Source organism: Neodiprion lecontei, chromosome 3 (genome assembly GCF_021901455.1).
Source record: "Neodiprion lecontei isolate iyNeoLeco1 chromosome 3, iyNeoLeco1.1, whole genome shotgun sequence".
Lineage (NCBI taxonomy): Eukaryota > Metazoa > Arthropoda > Insecta > Hymenoptera > Diprionidae > Neodiprion > Neodiprion lecontei.
Window position 1 is genome coordinate 7,545,843 of NC_060262.1, and position 23,532 is coordinate 7,569,374.

Below are 23,532 nucleotides of genomic sequence, written 5' to 3' on the forward strand. Positions count from 1 at the left end.
TTCACCGGAAATTGGGAATGAAGACGTGGCGCTGTGTCATCTAGTGGCAAAAAATCGCATTACTCTAACTGCGTCGTATTTAATTTTAAAAGACCTCTTTCGTCGTCTTTTCTGCAGTACATTGATTCTATGTGTAAAAACTAAAGCCTCACAGCTTGCACTAAGTTGTATGTATTTTCGTATTCGCATAATTGACCAAAACAATCCGCTCATAGTCCCATTCTTGGTGCCATGTTGCTTAGCCACGCCCCCACGTTCGTTCCCAAATACAATTGACAAATGTTAATCTTCTCACTGACAGTTTAATTTAGGTAAATGACTGCTGCTGCAATAAATTCTTACACAATTCGTGAAAGAGTGTTTGACATTACCAGCCGAGTACTCAATTATACTACAATGCGCGTTGGCATACGATGGGTAGATTTATATTGTCGGATACTAATTTTCGCATAAGGAATTCTTCGGTCACGTAGACACAGGGTGTTTATTATTCGTTATACACCTATAATCAGCGGTAATGAAAAATGAACAGCTAATTATTTTATGTCTTGCTTTATTCTTTGCTATTTTTTATTTTATTTTTTTTTCTCAGCCAGTAGTAATCACTTACCGTTAATTTACTAAATCCTTGACGTCGAAACAGTTTAATGATAATAAGAATATCGACATACAGTTCTAGCCACTCACGAACAATATTATTAATAAGCGGTCCCATTTTTGGAAGACATTATTATTTTTTGTTGCCTGCATTGCGCGTTGTATTAACTCACAACTTATTAATACGGTATGCAATCAGTTTTGTAAATAATCGGCGTATTTTGACAAATACTTCTTATTCTACCGTACACAAAACCGGAATCGTTCCTTGTGTTTCTTGTTCCCGGTATAATTGTTGCGTAACTATGCGCAACTTCCATTGCGTCTTGACCGAAGATCGGCGATCTTCTTTTCTTCGGTCGAATTCTAAATTTTTCATCGATATCTTTTTTCTTGATTTTATATAATCCGTAAATAGAGTTATTTTAAATATTAAACTTTGAAAACTTTGTTGATTTTCGAGCTTTAGGATCTTCAACTTTTACAGTCACAGTATTGAATATAAAATTTTCAAACACAGTCATTTTTTATCTATTGTTTATTAATATATTTCCTGAATAAAAGTACTTCAGAATGCGTGATTCAAATTACACCTGTATCCATCAAACTCTGTGCAACAAAACACAACCGCAGCTTATTGCTATTTTAATTCACTTGTAAATAATTAGGCAGTATTTAAAAATTTTACAACCAATTAGCACGCTACCGCTCAACAATGACCAATAAAAATTACGGCCTATCCACGGTAACGAAGCTGGCGATAAGCGGCCTGCGGTTATATGCCTTACAGCCGTGTAGAACACTCGACGGTGAATCTTGTCCGGTTATCTGGGGGATCAACCCTCTTGGCCATTACAGCACGTAATAAGTAAAATCACCCCGGGCTGAGGCCTCGTCCCTTGGGAACAGTTCGTAAGGAAAAATCCTAATGTAATAGGCATATGCGACGGCGGGCGTAAAGGTCGCGAATATGCCCAGTCACGAGCTCATTAAGGCTGAATCGGCCGTACCGTCAGAATCAAAAGTTAGGGAGGGATGAAAAAAAAAAAAAAAAAAAAAATTAAAAAAATCCCCAGAAACGTTATTTGTGCAACTTTATTAAACTACTGCGTTTGTATCACGTGATAGAAATGAATCTGGGTACGAGCTATGATATTAACCTTCAGCTGGCACATTGGCGTCGTTGGTGATCCCAACAAAAAATTACTTGCTGTAACGAAGCAATTTAAGGTTTTTACTTGATTTTTTTCTGTGTTTTTGCTATTCACTTGAATGTCTTGTACAAGATGTAAATGATTTTTAATTTTAAGACTGTTAAAAATTTGATAAACTCCAGAATAGTGAAAAAAATACGTTTTTTATAAAAACTTTAATAACTTTTTTAATTTTCGATACTGCGTGCTGAAAAATTAGATGGATATATTCAAGATATAGTACTTTTAAGAAAAATTCAGGTCCGTTATATCAGCCGAAAAAAAGTATTGATTTTGAAAAATGAAACCAAAAATTTTTGCTCAGAAAAATACTCATTTTTTTCAAAGACATGCGATTGTTGATTAAAAAGAGGTTCGTTGACACGGAAATTGTTAGAAAAGCTTGTTTTAATAATAATTCACAATCATACATCCAGAGTGATGGAAAAATAAATAGACACAACTACACAATCAAAAAAAAAAAAAACCCAATAACTTAAAAAACTAGATACTGACTTTGTCTGCTAATAAATTTTGAAAAATAGTCGAAATAATTTTGGAGCAAAACTCGCTTCCGTAACACAGTTGAACTTTCAAGTTACGAAAATTGCGATTAAAACCCTTAGGTCACGAACAACTCCAAGGTACCAGCTGAAGGTTGAAAATTTTAGGAAATATTTTCTAATAACATTGCGATATAGTTGTAAAGCAGAGTTATAATTATTAAGAAACATTTGTTGTATCGTGATAAAAAAAAAATCAATTTTCTTCCACTTTGAAGATAACTATTCGATAAAGTTTTTCTCAACGATTTACTAGAAATTTCTGTGGTGCGCGTAGATTAATTCAATAAATATTAGAATCGAAGCAAAAATACCAGAGTTGCATCATTTTGAAGAATCTGATTATAATGCCTTTTCATTGGAATTGTATGAGGCTGAAATTGATACAACGTTATTATAATGATTCCGTTTCACAAAATTCTTTATTTTATAATTTTTTGCATGTCTGAGATGCATAAATTATAATAGGGCAAAACATATTCATATCTTGAGAACTTAATCACTTAAAAGTCACTATAAAATTGCAAAATAGTGACTTTTTTTTCCCAATGTTTCGTTACGCTAATGTTATTGACTTCAGCCTCATAAAATTTGCTCAGATTCATTTGTATCAAATACCAGAGACGTCGTTTCATTCGTTTTCAACGTGACTGGCGAGAATAACATGAATGACGATTTTTTAAACACTGATGGGATCTGAATCTATACTTAGTATCTATATTAATTATGTAAGGGCTTATGTATCGGAACGTACATTGAGAGTCTGAATTATATGCAGAAAGTTTCTGGAGGGTAACATCGATTTCACGCAAAATGTAATTGTTTATAAAAGAATTCCAAATATGGAAGTCCACGTATCTCAGACGCGAAAAAGAGCTTAACAGCCCCATTCTATACACAATTCTGAACAAAAACACTTCAATTCATTTTCCTTTGACGTAGAAATTATAAAGAAATGACTGATTCTACGAATCGCATTAGTAAATTCGTAGAAGTCATGTCATTGCTTCATTCCTGCATCAAATTAATACACTACCGCCGAGTAATGTAAAACGAATCTGCCGTCGATCTGCTTTATTGTACGTTTGAAAGCCATTGCAGTGAAGAAGCAACTGCTTTTCTCGAACTGCAACGCGAAATTTTCGGAACCATGAAGTTTGCTGCATTCCTTGCCGTACTTTTTGTCCTCATCAATCTGTCTGAACAGATACCAGAACTGAGTATAACTAGCTTTACTAAATAAAAATTCAGTAAAATTATTCGTGTGAAATGAAATAATAATCAGAGCATTCAAAAAAATTATAGTAGACTTGAATAAAATTCTGAAACATCGATTAAAACGTAAATAATTAAATTTATAGGCACATCAATACATATGAGAACAATTTATTTTTATTTACTTACATAAATAAACATCCATTATTATTTACATAGTGTAGAAATACTTTTTGTTCAGTGGTATGTCTGAGTCGTCCATTTTTTTTTTTTTTTTCATAAACAGAAGACAGAATGACAATAAGTAGCAATTGTACTTATATGCGGTCTGTTATTTTTGACGAATCGATTAATCAACTGCGGATTCTACAAAGAAAAAGAAGTCTCGAATAAACCTAACTTTAAGAATTAATTTCAATATGTTTAAATTTTTCCTGGCATACAAATCATATGTATAATAGACATAGAATACAAGCCGTAAATTGTAAACAAAGTTTTACGTACTTTAGTCGTACTGTTAGAATAAAGAATAATTAGTTTCTTCCACATTTAATCAAATGGTTTTACGCGGTAAGATAAAAGATTTTTAAAAATCAATGGAAAATATTTTTCTTCTTCAAAATTAAAATGACAAATATGCCAGATTATAAAATAAATGTAGATTTAAGCATTACAGTACTGACGTTATTTTATGTAGTATGTGTGACAAAACTATGGTATTTCTACTATAATTATAGTTTATAGTATGATTGCCAACGCAGCTTGTCACAGTAACCGTATATATTAGGTTTATTTTTTATACCACTAGCGTCGCTAGTGTTCCTTTAGCACCGAACTGACATTGCTCATGGTTGCAGGGTTGCCAAAGATCGATCAATCGATCATCTTGCAAAGTGATAGGTAGAAAGTTTTCGATTTAAACTCCCGCCTTAAGCTCCCTTCACTGTCTTCGATGCATGTGGAACATCAGTGCCTCTTATTTTAGGCAGTTATTTGTTTACACAGAGTTCGGTCTCCTTGTGTATTTCCATGATACAGGTATATGCAGATAAGATTTATTCTGAGAGCGGAATGACCAACGGCCTAGTACAAAAGTTACTAGCGCCAAATACGTAGATAGAATTCATAGACTTATAAAGATAGACTGAGCGCTCCTATAAGAGGCACTGAAGCTTACATAGGTATAAAGGACAGAGATATGCCGGGAGTACTGCTCTCTCTTTTCAATCGGTTTCATAGCGGGAGACAAGGGCGCAGTGGAAGTGGAACAGCTATAGACATGGGCGCATAATTTCGCCTCATTCTCCTCTACCGCCTCGATCCCCGCCAAAAATATCGTCAGAGAGAGAAAGGAGTACTCCCGACATATTTCTGTCCTTTAAATGTTTGCTTCAAGCGGCTCGTAAGAGCGCTTAGTCTATCTTTTATAAGTCTACGATAAAATTTATTCCGAGAGCAGAGTGAACAACGGCCTAATACAAAAGTTACTAGCGCCAAATACGTAGACCACGGTCTTACATACAGGTCTGGAAATTCTGGTGGTAGGGGTATGTCCTCTTATTGAAGCACCGGCCGTTTCGCCTAGTGACCACGAGTGTCGCTGCGACAGAGGGATTCAGGCTGCGCGAGAGAGATGAAACCAGGTTGTTGACCGTCCATGGTTTTGAAACCTGTTTCCGTCTCTCTCGCACACCCTGAATTCCTCGATAGCAACGACACTCGTGGTCACTAGGCGAAACGGCCGGTGCTTCAATAAGAGGACACCCCCACCATTGAAATTTTGACCGAGTTTCCAGACCTGTATGTAAGACCTTGACGTAGACTATGGCCGTATTTGTATATTGACTGCCAGTACTAAAAATTCCCTAGGACAGAGACACAGCTGTCCATGAACTCGGCAGCGCAAAAGAGATGAAAGATTGGTGACAGTACCGTCAGTCAATTTTCGAACACGGCCTATATTTACCCCGAGAGCAGAATGACCAACTGCGTAATACAAAAGTTACTAGGGCCAACATAGTTAGACATTAATAGTTAGATGTTCTTTATTTCAACATACTTTTTTCTCTTTTCTCAACTTTTGATTCGGACGGTCCGGCCAATCCATTCTCAAGGGGCGGCTCTCTGGGGTCAGACTGTCTGCTCGTCTCCGTCCCGGCTGACCCTGACCGAGCCTGCAGCCGCGATGATCGTTGAGCGCATTGCCTTGCGATAACCCCGTATTACGAGCCACCTAGCCGTACGTATAACAGCGTCTAGGCGCCTACCGCGTATCCACGTGCTACGTGGAACATCTCCATTTCACCGCATTCCTCGCGGAGCTCGTAAATTGGTTGTTTAGTCGCCTCGCATGCCGGGAAATTGCGCCAACTTTGCTGCAAATTAACACACTGCTGGGTAAAATGCTTCGATAGATCCATTTAAAATGAATAATGGAAAATGCGTTCAAAAACACAATTTAAATTGGAAAATGTAAATGGTTACTTCGAGCTAGAACATTTAAAATGTTAAATACAAAATACCACTTGCATTTTAAACGCTTATTTTAAATGAGACCATTTCAAATATTATCTAGCAGTGTTACATGAGAAAAATCTATCGTGCAAAATGTCCAAATTTTTTCACGCTACATGGGGGTTTTTTCGTTAAATATAACTATGTAGATTAGGTTCAGCGGCACTTTTTCAACCTCCATTCCATCAATTTTTTCTTTCAACACTTTTTTTCCGAAGCATGCTGTTTTATTCATTTAAATTTGGGACTTGAGAGCAAAACTTTCTGAAAATAGGTAATACGCCATAACTGGTGAACTAAATGATTGAAATATCCGTCGAAGGATGATCGGTCGCACTGCTTTAGCAGACTACACATTGATGAGTGTCAGAAGATCGTTGAATACATACACGTAATACACGTCACTAATATGAGATTGAATGGATGAAAGAATATAAATAAATGACATGATGAAAAAAGGAGACGGTAGCGAAATGACAAGGTCATATTTCCAGACACCAGATTAACGAGCTCCTTACTTCTTCCGATCAAGATCTGTAATTTTTATAACTAGTCAGTTGTACCTTACATGGTTGTGCCCACTCCCACGCGATAAATTTGGAACTCGATATTTATTCTCGTCAATGACAAAGAGTCAATTTTGAAACCTTGCTATATCGTCATAAATTCGTATACAAGGTGGCTTATATAAATAATCTTACCTGAACTGGGATTTAAGAATTTAAGTATCAACATTCGATCTGTTGAAAAAGAAATCATCGGCTATATTTAGAAAAAACCATAATTGTCTCTCCCATATTTTCTACAGATTACCTAACTGGATTTCGTATTGTCTTCTAATCGCCACGGGGTTCAACATATCTTTTCCTTGGTTATTTTTCCTTTTCTCTTACCACAAAGCAGCATCTTTACAGATTTCAATCCCTTGGGATTTGAAGAAGGAACTTGTTTTCCGCTTAAATTTTTAGACATGTGTGCACTAAAAAATTTTCCAAAACGTTACGTAAATCTGATAGATGCTTCAGGCACAAAATTCACAGACTATCAAATTAATTAAACAAATAAAGACTTTTCTGACACTAATTTATATGCATGCGTTGAAGTTATCGTGCAATCAACAAATTATTATACTTGATACTTACCCTGTGTACAAAGATATTCATATGTTATCGCACAATCGATTAGTAAAAAATGGCGTAAGTTCCCTTGAACAAATAAATATAAGTAAGTGAAGCATTAACCAGTTGAAAAATAATAATGACAGATGCAGTCCTTCTAAAGCATAAATATAAAATACTTATGATCCGGGATAAAAAGCTTAAATCGATAAACCTTGACAACGCGGTTATAAGGAAACCGTAAACTGCACTGAGGATTGTGATTAATGCAGTATTTTTTAACCAGAAAGAATAATGAGGTGAGTATAAGGTACCAAGAAAGAAAAAACTTCGGTAATATAAATCAATCAATATATTTCATCTTGATTAATATTGTTTGCTCAATCATTTTATTTAAACTGATCTGAAAGGAGGTGTATTATTAATCTCGAATAATTTCTCAAATAAGTTTGATGAGGCAGCTTCAGTAAATTGATCCTTAACATTTGAACCATTATACCGTAGAATAAAAAGTAAAACAAAACAACGGATCGGTAATTAGAAATGATCGTCTCGTCTCGTCGTGCAAATGCAGCTGCTAATCCTTGCATTGAATAATAATCACTTTATTTTCTAGTCAGATGACACAAGCTCAGATGCACGGTTATATATAGCCATCTGACACAATCCGATTGTACGAATATTGTGCGCGAACTAATTTGCGCAATCAGATGAAACTTTGAGTAAACTCCGGTTAAAAGGATTTATATAAAATTATTTCCTAGTTTTTAAGTTCACTCAATAATCTCTGATCGCGTCCGACAAATTATAAAGAAATCGTACGATAATTTATTAAATTTTATACTGGGGTGAAAAATTTCAGAAGTGGTCAGATCTTTTTTTTTATGGGATACCATTATATTTACCGAGAAGAAACGGTGAAAGTTATTGTTAGCAGGCTAAATGACCGACTGCGCATGTGCAAAATAATTGAAAACCATTAGTCGACGGGATCGTATCCGCGGCAATATTTTCGTCTGCTAGGAAGAGGAGCCAACTCATTCGAAATGAGAGGAGATAACCAAACTCAGTTCCGTCAAGTGACGAATTGAAATCATGCTGTTATGTTATTAATGAGTCATGGCAGTCATCGGTCATCAATCAACCGGCAATAAAATTTTCCTTCCCGATTAACTGCATGGACCATTTGAGATTTGTTTAAGCTCAAAAAAAATCTCATTACCTACGTAATCTCCACAAGACAGCTTTTTTGACATTTCCAAGTTGGGTTGGCTAGCCTGCATGCAAATCCGACGAAACTTGCGCATGCGCAATCGGACGCTCTTTCTGTTAAGCTTCAATGTTTTGTTGCGATATTTATTGATTCCAAAAATTTTCGCCCCTTCTTGGTTGCCTAACCTTTGTAGAAGAAATCGAATTTTTCAGAAAATTTCCCAACTTTTTGAGCATTCCAAGTGTTATAAGGGTATAGGGGGATTCTACGTCTATGTCTCAGATTGGCTTCATAATTTTTTGTATGAAAGTACATGACGAAAAACGCAATAGCAATTTTATCAGAATTTTTCGACTCAGCGTATCTGAACTATGATTTAAAAACCTGAAACGTGAACCTCCACTTTCTAAGATCTGAAAAAATTCAGAAAAATCTTATGAAATATAACAAAATTTCTGACACCTATTAAAAGATGGAGATATCACAACTTCAAAAGATAAATAAGAGAAATAAAAAATCACTATTGTTCGATTGCATTTTTCACACAAGAACAAACACAAAAATGTTCATTCTTAATAATAATAATATTTTTTCTTTCATTTTTCATATTGATATTTTGAAGTTATGAAATCTCTATGTTCTAATAGGTGTCAAAAATATTGTTGTACTTTATAAGATTTTTCTGAATTTTTTCAGGTTTTAGAAAGTCGTGGCTTTTGTTTCAAGTTTTTAAAACATACTTCAGATACGCTGTGTCGAAAAATTCTGAAAAAATTGCGATCGCGTGTTTCCTCGTGTACTTTCATACAAAAGATTAATAGGATTGCCTCATACATAGAATTCACCGTGGCTATTGTTCACCTTGGCACAAAGTTTCCACGCATAATCGTAACGGCTAGACTAAACTGTCTACGGCAACGTCGTGGGTGTTTATCTGCATCTGTTTATCGCATACGTCAATCGTTTGTCGATTTGTTAGTACCAAGAGTATTCCTTCCTTGTTTCAGATGGCCAGCAATCAGTTGAGGGCATCGAAGGCTACGGACAACAATTTAAAAACCTAACTGCTGCGGTACACAATGTGGAGATGGTCGTACCGAAGAAGATTCATTGGAATATTTACGAAGACCCAGGTAATTTTCATCAGTCATTCAAGTTTTGGTTGTACTTCAAGTCTGAATGTCACCGCGTGTTTACCGAACAACAAAGTGAAATAAATGAGAATCGAAAACGCGAAAAAAATTATCATCATGTGAATATGCAAGAACCTATTGGTTTCGATTTATATCCATCGTTGACTCAAGCGAATTAATATTCTTTATCTGTTTATTGATAAAAGTTAGGCAATGTATCAAGTGAAACAGCTCGTTCCACCGTGGTGAATAAAATCGGTAGAGCTTCTCATAGTAAGAAGATGGCAAGGTTATCCAACCAGTATCTGGAAACATTCGACATTTTTCAGTTATACGTGTCATCGCCTTTGATGTACCAATAATTTCCATTTTCCATAACGCGGAATGACAGTCATAACCATTTTTTATTTATTTTTTTTTTTATACCAAACCTGGTCCCATAAGGTACCAGTTCTACAACTATATTGACTTAATGAAAACTGAGACCCGACGACGGCAAAAAACATTTTTGGAATTGTAATTGATGGTAGTTTGCACACTTAGGCCAATATCGTTTAACCATTTTTCAGCTGACTAGAATTTATCGTCCAAGAATTGTACAATTCATTCGCCGTTCTTTCGAACAGTTTCGTACACTTTCATGAGTCAATAATTTCTTTTTCTTACGGCATTGCGAGCGCAATATTTGATGTCAATAAGGTGCAGGATATAGGTCAATCGCAGCAAGCATGTCTACCGCAATTGCTGCAATGACATTTTGATTTTTTTTCGCGGAAATTATTGAATAAATTATCCGCGACCCGGGGACCAGCATGCATCATTATTCTTGCAATAAATGAGTCACGTTGAGATTATTGAACCCGAACAGACGTGAGCAAAAGAGAAATGGCTAATGAACCGAGACGACGAGATTCCTGAAGATTAATTATTGATTGTCGTCGGCAGTCGATGCCCGGTTATTATTTCGTCCTTTCTTTTTCATCCATGTCATTCTTTTTGTGTCCCAGTCTCGAGAAGCCGTTTAGCCGTGGCTGGAATTTCCGCTCGGCATTAGGGACCAATTGAAATAAAATTGCGACTGTCTTGCATTTAAATTCATTAGGCTATTCCCAGCCCTGTTTAACGTACGTTTGCAGTCGTTAACTGCATCACGAGTCGTCGACAATTCTCGGAGTTATGCGGTTAATAATTATTATTCTATTCACGGTACGGATCGCGAACGATCCTCTACTGGTTACTCATTCGTCTCGAAGCCAGACGATCACCGTCACTCCTCGATTTCTGCGGGCTTGTCATCTTTCTCCAGAACCAATATCCAGGTCTACGCATGGTCGTTTGCTTTCTCACGAGATGAGTAAATAACATTTAACGAAATCTAGGATGAATGGGCCGTACCGGTTGAATTAAAACCCAGAAAAAGAGAAAAGACGGTTCAATGTATCTCCAAAAATCATACTTGTGCCAATGATGATGAACGCGATCAAAACAACGTATCTACTATGCGATAGAAATGATCTCTATCTGAGAATTCCGATGATACAAGCTAAGATATCGACTGTAGGAGTAAAGGTTTCGTAATCAGAATCTTCAAAATGTTTAAACTCTGGTGTTTTTTAATCAGAGTCTAACGTTAATTGGCTTATTTTGCTCAGCAGAGAAATGTACAGAGATTGTCTGAAATTTCTTTTTACAGCTATTCTCGGAGTGGATATAAAAAGGATTTAAGTGAATGCGATACAGCAGATTTTAAGCAACAATTACATTTGTGCATTACGGACTGCAACATAAAATTTTTCCAACGTTTCTCAGGAAATTTCTAGAGATCTTATCGGTGTTCAAAACGAGCTCAAAAACGTTAAAATTGGATAAAAAAAAACACCAACATGTAATCATTTTCAACCATCTGATTATAAAATCTTTTCTCGAATTGCTTATAGCTCAGCTTGTTAGTCGAACTGTCTAAGATTCATTTCTATCACAAAATAGGGACATCGTTTCGTTCTAAGAATTTTTTACCGGTATTTTTTTTTGTCTTTTCTTAACTTGTGATTCAGACAGTGGAATCTATTCATCCTTAATGAGACTATACCAATTACTGGCCAGTTCACACGACCCTTTTTTCACTTATCAATCATTTTTTCACCAAACTCGATCTTCGTGACTCATACATTTGAATGCAGACGATGCAAGACGCGATGGTATGATTATTTTTTTTTTGCTGCGGAAGGAATCATTTATTGTTTATTTTTTTCTCTGAATGTTTTGACCAGAACAAAAGATGTAAATCAATCACTTAATCTACTTTGAGTAAATTAATCATTCGTCTTGATAGGGAAATACTGTGGAAATCGAAACACTAACGATCTTGTAAAAATAATTTTTCAACGAGAAATACTGCTTGAAAAATCAATTGTTTGTCTTATACCTCCAATTCTTATCCGCAATTTTGTTTTGCGCATTTTATTGCAGAGGAGAGCAATACGGCGACCAGACATCATACTGGACATTTCAGACACTCAACAGCCGAAGTGTGGGATCCACATCCACAGTATGAGTTCAAAGCATTTGGAAAAGACTTTCACCTTCTGCTGTCACAGGACACGAGTTTCATTTCGCCCGACATCACGGTGAGTAAAGCCAAAAATCAGCGAAAGTCATTCAGATTTCATTTTATACAAATGAAAACTATAAAACTGTTGCTCACAGATTTTTCTACAGCACTCTGAAAGTATTCGTAGTAATATTTGGCCTCATCAAGATCCGAACCCCGAAGTAAAATATATTCGAGACTGAAGAATTTTTACACAATTGTTTACATAAATTAACGATATCTTTTATTTCTCTATTGATTTTCCTGAATTGCCTTCGTTTCATTTGGCTCTGTCAAAAGTTAGGATTCGTATAATATGCGGAATGACCCATGAATAATGGATCGGAGTATTTCACTCACGGTCAGAAACGTTTCTACGATTGAAATATGTTGTCGTACGTGCATATGCGGTATTTATTTGCTTGTTCTTCCGTATCCAGCCCTTTGCTTTTACATCACTCATTGCATTTATCTTCTATGAAATCTTCTCAGAAGTTTTTCGCACGCTTTACTTAGTGCATACCTCATTTCGTAATATCCAAAGTAACCAAAATGAACAAACAGTATGATCATCATACTTTATACAACAAAACAAGAATCAATTCTGGTGTACGAAACTTAGCCTTCAGGTAATGAGAAACCGGTTTTCCATGAATTCCAGAAAAAAAGAAAACAAAAGAAAAAAAAATTAACTCTAGAAATACGTAACAGAAAATAAAATTACATATAATTGAAAATGAAAGAAAACGAAACTAAAGTTTTGCATCCCATGGATCCAGGGGAAATAAAGCATAAAAAACTTGACCCTAGAGAATTATAGTAAAAAATAGAAGTATAACTGAAAATCAAAGCAAGGGAAATCAAATTTTCTGTAAACTATTGAAAACATAAAAGAAATAACTATTCCTGCGCCCGTACTTTTCTGTGAATTGAAAAATGAATTTTCGTATGGTTAAATTTGACAACAGCGATTAGATTGGCACCGATAAACAACCGAAATTGCAAATCCCAATATCTAATTGTAAATCATTTAGGTATCCTTTCTTCTTATGTTTTCCATCTCTTCGGTCTCATTTCACTCAAATCTCTGCCCCCACGGGCCCCTAATTTTTCTCATTCCATCTTCACGTCCATCGTCTAATCTCTGACCAAGGTCTCGAGAGCCCCTGTTGCCCTTAGCGTCGAGTCTCCTTCCCGTTCTTACTTCCTTCAGACCCTTCTCCTCTTCGCTCCACACATACATCGAATCTCCAACCCAGAGTTTCATGTAGCCTATTTTCACCCTCATACCGCTGGCCCTCGCTTCTGTTGCCCTCTTTGTTATCTCAATCTGGATCTCCTTCTCTCTTTTAGTCAAATCGTCATCGATGAATACCTTCCGCCCTTTCAGCACCGATTTTCCATCCATAACTTTTCTCTTCGTCACCCAATCCCCAAGTTTCACCAGGAGCGCCCTATTTCGGCCTTCCTGAAACACCTGCACCTCTTTAATGTTGATTAGTTCCCCCGTCACTTCGGCTAAAAGTCTTTCTGCTAATCTGTCTGCGCGTCCTCCGACATCAACCTCCAGTCCTCTGATCATCACGTTATTTCTCCTCTCCCACTTCTCCTGGGCCTCCCAGTTTTTCTCTGCATCCAACATCGAACCTTCCAGTACTCCGCTTATTTTTATTTTCTTGAACAATTCGTCCATCTGTCTGTCGACATATTTCATACCATCCTCTCGCTTTTTCTGCTCCATTATTTTCCAGTTTACGTGTTCCCTTTCCAATCGTACTATTGTCTCTTCCAGCTTCGATCTCTCCTGAGTCCACTCTTTTTTAGTACTTTCTATCGCTAGCGTAAGCTTTTCCACCTCTTGCTTCACTTCACCTCTCCATTTCTCCTCCTCTATCCGCTTCTTCCTCATCTCGCCCATAAGGTCTTCTTTCAAATTCATAATCGTCTTCTTGATACAATCGGTGGCCGTTTCTCCTTCTTCTGTCTGTTTGAAAATGTGAACTTGAATTATTGTGTTACAATTGCATTAGATAACGGTACAACACTTATCAAGAAGTACTTATTTCTAAATCCTTGTAGAAATTTTGTTCTCATATTCTTTTCCCCAATTTCAACAATATTTTGTTGAAGACATGTACCTGAATCAATTTTGAACGAGTCTTTACAGCAAACACTCAAGAGTTTTAATATTGTCTAATCTTTAACATTGAATCATAATTCAACAAGATTTTGGCATACAGTAAAAACTTTGCAAATAGTAAGCGAAGTCTCCTTCTTGCATGTAAAACTGCTACTGTTCCTTTAAGATGTCACTAATCGTACAGCATTGACAAAAATCTATGTATCCATCTATGTACCTTTGCATTTGTACTTTCGTCAACAACCGGTTGCTGCGCTTTTTTCTTATTCCCTTCAGTTTTCTTTTCCTCTAGTGAGCTCTGTGTCAGATTACTCTTTTTAAGAATTCTTTCTTCCATCGCCTCGCTAGTCACATCTCGTTTCCTCTTACGAATCTCGCTCCCTGTATCCACTCTAGTATAGCGAGTTGGTAGAATGCTATTCAAATTCATACAATTAAAATAAATATGTTGATGAAACTTTGTCAAAGGTTTGCTCATACTCAAAAGAGAATATACAAGTTGAATCCTTCCGCATCGGTACTTATGATTTCTTACCAGGGCTCTGAGTGCGCTCTTACTCTTCTGTTCGACAATGCTACTTCTGGTTTGCCTCTGTCCTGACACATGGTTTTTCCACCTGCGAAATCCATTGCTGCTTTTTTCTGTTCTAGCATGCGTTAAAGACATCATTTTTTAAATTTACCATTTATTCGACAAAATATTGGATTGAGCAATATCCGTTTTCTTATATTGAATTTACAAGACTTGAACAATTGTTCGGCTATGCAATGACAAAATTACGATTCGATTGTTCATTGAATAAGAGTGTTCTCGTCATATCAACTAGTCGACACCAATAAAATATTCCGGTGATATTACGAGAGACTTTCCTCAGTGAAAACTGTAGACTACACTGTGTAAAAATCAGATTTGTGTGGAAAGTTTATCAGCGACGTGAGAAAAGTGTAGGCGTAAATCAGCTGCTTGTGGTAATAAAGATTATTATTACCCACAACTATCGTTGTTCTAAAAATGGAGTAACAAAAAATAATATGGCTGATATTTATAACATTAATGTAATAATAAATATGTAGCGGAATGAACTTAATAATTTAAAGTTTGTGCAACGAAAATGAAATCAGCACATTTGTTATTTGAATAATAACCAACTTTTTTCTGCGATCCCCAAAGGCTTCAATAATAAAAGTAACTGATTTTTTAAGTGCAAATGCAGTACGTTAACATACCAAATTTCAGCTCATTGAGTAAATAAATACTGCAAAGACCTATTGAAAAGTGTTAACATTTCAATGAGATATGATCTATAATCTTGTAATAATACTTGACTTATAATGTTTACCAGCAATACAAAAACTTTGCATATGTAAGTTTTCCAACTGCGATTAATATTCGTTACAATTAACAGAACAAATCGGATAAAAGATTAAATTGTTAGGAAAAATATAGTAAAATCAGAGTGGTTGTGAAAATTGGATTTTGAACCTCCTAACTTTTTAAAATGTCCCAAAATGATTATACTACAACAATTATTAAACATGAATTCCAAGATGATATGAAAGAAGCTCGATGTTTGTGGATTCTTTCATCTTTCTTTTCTATTTTTTTTCACTTTTCAATATTATTGAAGTTCATGTAAATCATTATCACACCATTCCATCAGCATTATCATCATCAATATGTGATGTAAGAATCCAGTAAATCAACACGAATTGAGCATGTCAAAAACGGAATTAAAACAAATAAAATGGAATTCAAAAGAATTGGCACACAGGTTTGTTGAATCTATTCAATTTGTTTTTATTGTGTTTATTATCGTGGTAATTTCGTTTTTGACTGACACAATTCATTTCATTTCGTTTTGGTTTACTGGGAATTCCCCGATATTTCCCCGAGGTTTCTGGAATGCAAAAAAATGCCTATACACTTTCCTTTTAAGTTTCAAAATCAAAATGGTTTCGAACAAGTCACGTACTCAACAGATCATGATTTCAATGGAACCTAACCTAACTTATTTCATTTGCCTAAAAGCGCCTCATAGCATTTGCAATTTCTCTACAATATTCAAAAGTGGGCAAACCGATATCACTTGTTTCATTTATCACGGTTTCACCTTTTTATAGGTTAGGTTAACCTTACAATACTACTTATAGCACCGCCTCACCGGTAGAACGACAAACCGGTTGCCGAAAATCATCAACTTTTCCGATTCTACATGAACATTCTTCGAAATACCAACACTGAAAATTTTCAGACACTTTAGAAAGTTGTATAAATTTTCTACTATTCCAAATGAATAATGAACTCAAATGTTCAAATTCGAAAAAACACCCAAGTGCTTACCTGACTTCTTTTTGAGAGAGACACGTACTCTTCGCTCACGTTCGCGCAATGTTTGTATAATCTGCTGCTTCTTTTTCCGTTGTGGTTATTATAGGTATGTTTGTATACTCTGCCTCACCACTCGGTGTTTAGTCTTGAACCATATTCGACGATGATAGAATGTCGCGAAATTCCCACGAGACAAAAATACTTATTCAAGTCTTCACGCTTTAACTTTCGGTATACTCATTGTTAATATTACGAAGTTTGTTACCTGATACTCACATTCTCCACAAAAAAAAAAAAAAAAATTCCGATTTCCTTGTGATAAAAAAGGAAATAAACACTGATAAATAGAAACTCAAACAGCGCGTAATTATACGTAATATATTCTCGAGAACCTGCTTGTGGACCTTTCATTTATTTCAACGAAACATTAACATCGGTTTTGAGTCTACACGTGAATTACTTTAGCATGCATTGAGTCCCGTTGCATTTAGGAATTTGTCAGATTAGTGGATTCTCTCTAGTTTCTATATTGCGACGCCTCTTACGAAAAGTAGCATTTTTCAGATTTCTTAAGAAAACTATCATCTCTCGATTAGTGCAATAAGGATTTTTTGAAGATTTACGCGGTGTGCGCTAGTCGAAATGAAGATCAATTTGCGTATGCAGAAGTACGTTTTTTTTGCGTCAAAATAAGCATACAATTATCCTCGAAATTGTGTCGTCGATGTAGATCTTAGAAAAATTAATGATTTTTTTTAGAGTTTCTTTACAGATGTTTTAAATTTGTTCCAGATTTTTTATCAATACAAATATCAATTGGTCATATTATATTTATATCAAATAGTTCTTACCTAAACTATGCATAATCTTTCTACAAGAGCTTAACAACTATTGTATTGAATTACAGTTGACTGATTGTAAATCTATCTTTATGGATTTTCGTACCCAACAATAGTATACATACACTCTTACTAATCTGTCTCAAAACGTGTTAGTTTTCGCGGTGAAAACCACATATGCTAATTTTCCTAAGAAATCTGAATCGTGCTACTTTTAGTAGTTTAGTCGGAGGCGTCGATATGAATATTAAAAAAAAAAAGAAACAAAGATAAAAAAAAAAAAAAAACGGTCATGTGCTGTCTTTTTATTTTGACCGTTGAAGTAATATCATAAACCTTTTTCATGCAGAATAAACTTGTGGTTTTTGTACGATGAAGTTAACGTTACATAAATTTTATCAAGTGTATAAGCTGCATATACACCTAATGCAGGCAATTGCCTGTGGCAAAAAATGTAATTGACGCGTAAGGACGAGATATTACAGCGCGTTTATGCACATTGAGATATCTGAATGGAAACACTTTCAATTGCGATAGTGCGGCATTAAGTGGAGTACGTAAGACGCCCAGATGGCATTCACGTATGCATTTAATCGCACTGGATTAAACTGCAGCGTTGCAAATATTCAACATTTACGCCATCATAGCTATGGATTGACTTTCAAAGCCGAAGTCTATGCTCAACGATTTAATCTTCACAAAAAATTATTCATTGTCGTTGAGAAATCGTTGACTCAAAGATAAAAAAAAATATAATAATAATAGGCTGGTTCCATTTCAAACCGCCCAGCAAGGTCGGGATGAAAAATTCAAACGAATTTATGATTCTTTGGTTAATTTAAGGGGACCCATATTTGGTCATTTTGCTCTGAAAAAATCTCATCTCTACACGGCTATTACCATTTTTTGTCAAAAACTCGTTTTTACAGATTCCGTAAATTTACTGTTTTCTTTAAAAGTGCTATAACTTTTGAACGAATTAATGGATTTGTGTGATTTATTTTTCAAAATGTGCGTATTTTTTTATCTTCTTTCAGAAAATTCCAAGTTTAGGAAGATCGACACAAAATCGCCGGAGTTATTCAACGTAATGCAAAATAATCCGAAAAAATTCAACCCCAATATTCGGGAATTGCATATTTTTTTTTCTCTCACCAATTTTTTCTCGAATAGTTCTTTAAAAGTACTAACTCTTCGCACAAGTTTTGTTAGCGAATTAGTTCTGCAAAAAGAGTTATGAATTTTTCAATATCACGAATTTTCGATATTTTCAGGTACCTTATATTTTTTACTGTAAATCGATTTCTTTATGTCGCTACATTCTTTCTTTCTGTTTAATACATGTATACGACGAAATAAGTGGGTAGGAAAAGTATGAAAAATCCATTCAAAAATAAGACTATATTAATCCCAAAATAGTTCAATATTAGAATAAACATGAATTCACTATAACTACATAGTATATGTAAAAACGAGTTTTCGACAAAAAATGGTAATAGCCGTACGGAGAGTTGAAATTTTTTTACAGCAAAATGGCGAAATATGGGTCCCCTTAAATTACCCAAAGAATCATATAAATTATTTACAAGTCGTTTGAATTTTTCGTCCCGACCTTGTTGGGCGGTTTGAAATGGAACCAGCCAATAATAATTGTTTCCCGAATACTCATCGAAATTAAACTTCACGGTGTTCGACTTTTTATAGGTTTAATAAGTTATTCACATTCATTACGATTTTCCTTATTTTTATTTTCATTTTGGATAAAATGTATGTAACCAATTATTTTCACCCAGATATAACATGTTGTAATGTAATTGTTCGACTTTGTTGACCAGTGAAAACCTAAGAACATGAACATCCAACACATTATAAGCAGGCAATACATCCGGGAAATGGATTAATCTTAAACAATCTTCTCTATTTCAGGTAACGCACGTGGGTGAAAACACAACGAGACGAGAACAGCTTGGACACCAAATCGGATGTTTTTACAGTGGTACCGTACAGGGCGATCCAAAATCGATTGTTTCCGTCAGCTTGTGTCACGGAATGGTGAGTAACAACATTTTCTCTGTTACCACATCCAGCCACAAACAATAAGAAACTATAATCGGAAACAAAAAAGTCGCATTCCAATTCCAAGTGCATTTGTCGAATTTCTTCAAAATTCAAACATTTTTTAAATAGTCGGGTGAATGGACGCCATCTTGTAACACGAAGACGGAAATACTTTAAGAGTTTTGTGGTACATTTGAATGTTACCTCGTGTAATTAGAGCGATTTTTAATGAAACTCAAGGCTGTGCTTTCTTGTTACAGTGTTGCCAATGACCGATAAGATTTTTCCAAAACACAAACTTCCCTTCATTTCCAACCTTTTACCGCAGCATCATTCTTTTAGAAAATAACCACTTACAGAAAGATCAATTGCCTTTGCAATATGTGATAAACTCGCATTATATATACGTTATATTTACGACATGCAGCGTTTGCGGATATTATCGTGTATCGCTAAGGCTTCAGGCCGATCTTTTACTTCAAACGTTTATTCCCTAGCACTCTATATTTATACGTTCAGAGACAGGGTTTCGGCTTAACGTCGTTTTATTCGTCCGGAACTGACGTAAGAACTGTTTTAGAACTCAAGCTAATGAAAACGGTATGAAAGCAAATGTTACCCGTTTCTTTTCATAACTAGAATATAAATAAAATTGTATTCAACATACGCAATACGTTTTTCGCTAGGTACACTCTTATTTCACTGATCCTTTTCACGATCGATACAAACGTACGTATATAAAGTACACTGTGAAATGAAGAAAAAAAAAAAAATTAAATTGGAACCATGTCACTCGTTATGTATCGTTTGAAATTTTCTTTCCACACAATATACCGCAATGCCAAGAATTGAGGAATAACGCGTTAGATGATATCGATAACTTTGTAACGGATTGCGTAATAATTGCGCTCATTGTTATACGTTACTCGTTGCATTTCGCGATTTCGAATTTCCCGAATGCATGATTTTAAATAAAATTAGAAACCGAGTTATTTTCTCATTCCTGCGCTTGACATGGATGATCGACGGATATCCGTTTCTTTTGACTTTCGATCCCTGCTGTGTTCAAATTCAATCTGACCTGCGCCCGCAGATTAAAATCACGAGTATGTATGTAAGGTCATTTGCGAAGGCTGTATTCGACTGACGTATAAACCGGCACAAAGTGCCTCTTTGTACAACGTCTTCGAGTGTTGATCTATCAACAAAGACTTTAATGATCATTATTATAAATAGATCTGTTGAATAAATAAACACTCCAATAATCCGCCGTTTGTAGATCTTTGATCACACAGTACCTGGTGGTCCCATAAGCAATATTTTTGTGGTCTGAATAAATAAAAATTCATCACCAGGATCTGCGGCAGGCACTGCAAATTGGAATTTTTTGCTTATCTTCTCAACGTTTGTTCGGATTTAAAAAACCACGTCGTGTTTTTTCGTTTTTTTTTTTCTTGTCAAACCGTCTTGAATACTTGAATTGAAAATATTGTATCGCAAAAATTTTCAAACGAATTATCTTCACTCCGACAATATCCAATGAAACTTTTCGAGTCTTTTAAATTTCTACTCATTGTTGAACAGTATAAACAAATTTAATTGACAGATAAATAATCGAATCCCCTGTTTTACACAAAGTCGTTACACTGTTACTCGAACGTTGATTGATAGACAAAGTACTTGACAGTTATACTCCGTGTTCTGGCTCATATTATTCAATATTCATGTGAGATGTAGATTTAATGCTGAGATTCGGAAAATTTCCCATGCTGATAAAGCTTTTATAAAGAAAAAACAAAATACCTATTTCGACTGATCAATGCAATCGAAATCTGATCATTGGCAACAGATGTTGGAGACCACGGACGATGCTCGAATACTTGACCTGGTGACAGAATTGCGTAATTGACATGAGCCAGTCGCAATCCGTTGAAACGAAAGAGCTACTTACAAAAAAATATTCGATGGCTGACAAAACTGTTAGCAAGAACCCAAACGTCAATCATTTTGTATGTTTTTAACCCGAATATATTTCTTTCATCACAGCTGATGATGCGCGATGTTAAAAACTATAAACAAAAAATTCGACCTTGCGCGTTAAACGCCTAATTTAGTGTAAATAACAACACAAATAGTAATTATCGAGTAACGAACGACAGCGCCGAATTTTCATTCGCATTATGCGGCAGCTGAGAGGACCGGAAATAGATACTCTTAGGTTATACGTGCCAAATGACATATTGTCTGGATCGAAGAAAGACCGGAAGTTAGGAACTTCTCCGAACGCTGACGCTTTCTCCTTAAACGAATGTCGCAAACAATCGATGACTAATATCTGTATTCTTAAATAAAGCTGGTTTAAAATACTGCAAAGGTTCGATGAAAATTTTGATAACCAGCAAATCAATAGTGAGAGCAAAATTTATGTTACACTGACTAATCTACATAGTTTTTTAACGCCTCAACCTTAGTTCGTAGTTTGTTTAGTCCGAAACAAGATGTTCCAAACGGTTACGAAGGCTTCCTTCAAGGTCGTAAATAATTTTGGCCACATTTTTGGTCTCGGTGCGTTTTTGATTCAGACATTCTTATGGCTGAACGTACGACACTACGATAATATGGTAAAATTTATGAACTCTTGGAAATTATGAAGGTGAAGGAAGCTTATGAAAATTAACTTGACCGAATATAGCGTCGTGTTTGCACCGAAGAAAATCGAATAGCTATAATAGAGATCACTGTCAAATAATCTACGATCAAGATTCGGGTTAACGTTCTTTGTGGGCTGCTACTCGAGGATGCTAATCCAACGGAACGGTGCAACGGATTTCATGGGGACACAATGTGACCGCCGAAAGTAATATGCTGATAATCACACGGATGGCGGATGGTGGAGGAGAGATGAGGACACTGCGAAGAGAGTAAGGAGTAAGATGGACGGAGAGGACGAGACTCGAAGATGCGAGGAGAGACGGAGAATAGTTAGCATACAATGAGCTGCCTCGCTATCCACATGCAAATGCATCCTCGTGCGCTACACGTTACGGAATATTTCTTGGAGGATGGCAGTTCTCTCTGACAGTGAGATTCATGCTTAAGGCGCCTATTCGATACCCTAACTGCACTTTGCATGGATCATATGTCAGGAAATTGTGCTCAAACGACACGATTTCTTGCAAATTATATTGCGTTTCGACATCGTTGGAGTGGCTAAACGATATGGCGACAAGGAAACAGTAATCAGAATATGCTTCTGATATCAAATATGACTTTTTAAGTCGAATTATGATGAAAATGAAGAAGTAAAGACAAAATTAAGCTTGTTTGAGGTAGATCGTCGTCTGCGGACTCGTATAATCGTATTTTTGGGTGCCTCGAAACCGCCATGCAAAATGAGTTCGTCCCTGTTTGTTCGTTCATAATGATCAAATTATGAAACATAGTTTGATGAACTGAATTATTTGCATCAATAAACACTTGTATGGACATTTCATCATCTCTTGGTTACATGTCACAGCTTTATCGAATTCGAAAATCTGGGCACCCTAACCTTTTTATCATAGAAAAGTTACTATCGATCTCATTGTATGATATTTTGGCCGTTGCGGTATTTTGAATCGTTATAAATTGCTGACATGTTTATTCGCGAGACGAAGACTTTTAAGAGGAATTAATTTGTGATACCGCATGGTAATTAAAAATCCGATGAATCAAATTTTCAGTCTCTCTTATTACACCGAGAGTTCTTCATGAAAGTACTTACTCGTAGCGCGCGCGATTCAACTTGCTGAATTTTCATTGGCTGACATCCGTGCTCGCAGCCTGAAGCAAAACTTCGCTGACAAGAAGAAATTCCCTAGAATCGACTGGTTGACAAGTGACAGTCAATCATAACCTCTTACGTACAAAGAACTTCCCGGTCACGGCGCTGCCGCGATCCACTATCCATCGGTCAGTTTGTCTACCATGCTGGTAACATTTTTACGAAGTTGGCGACGCTGATAAACCAGATGAGTTGCAATTTATTGTA

The 23,532-nt window shown here is 35.8% G+C and overlaps 2 protein-coding genes across 4 annotated transcripts in view; one reads left to right on the top strand and one right to left on the bottom strand.

Annotated features, from left to right (window-relative positions):
* The window catches only part of LOC107226279 (A disintegrin and metalloproteinase with thrombospondin motifs 9), a 178,227-nt gene that overhangs the window by 81,904 nt on the left and 72,791 nt on the right, over positions 1 to 23,532 (top strand). For 2 of the 3 annotated variants that reach the window (XM_046733915.1, XM_046733914.1), the window contains 3 exons: positions 9,421 to 9,546; positions 12,016 to 12,173; positions 19,371 to 19,496. In XM_046733915.1, coding sequence (XP_046589871.1) covers positions 9,421 to 9,546; positions 12,016 to 12,173; positions 19,371 to 19,496 — 410 coding nt within the window. Of the gene's footprint in view, positions 1 to 9,420; positions 9,547 to 12,015; positions 12,174 to 16,772; positions 16,837 to 19,370; positions 19,497 to 23,532 lie in introns of those variants that run through there. The other variant, XM_046733916.1, reaches the window with a different exon arrangement.
* LOC124293349 lies at positions 12,393 to 16,402 on the bottom strand. The gene is made up of 4 exons (XM_046733917.1): positions 16,364 to 16,402; positions 14,812 to 14,918; positions 14,494 to 14,692; positions 12,393 to 14,120 (listed from the first exon to the last, which is right to left on the bottom strand). The coding sequence occupies exons 1-4, from the start codon at positions 16,370 to 16,372 to the stop codon at positions 13,212 to 13,214; spliced, it is 1,224 nt and encodes a 407-aa protein (XP_046589873.1). The 5' UTR covers positions 16,373 to 16,402; the 3' UTR covers positions 12,393 to 13,211.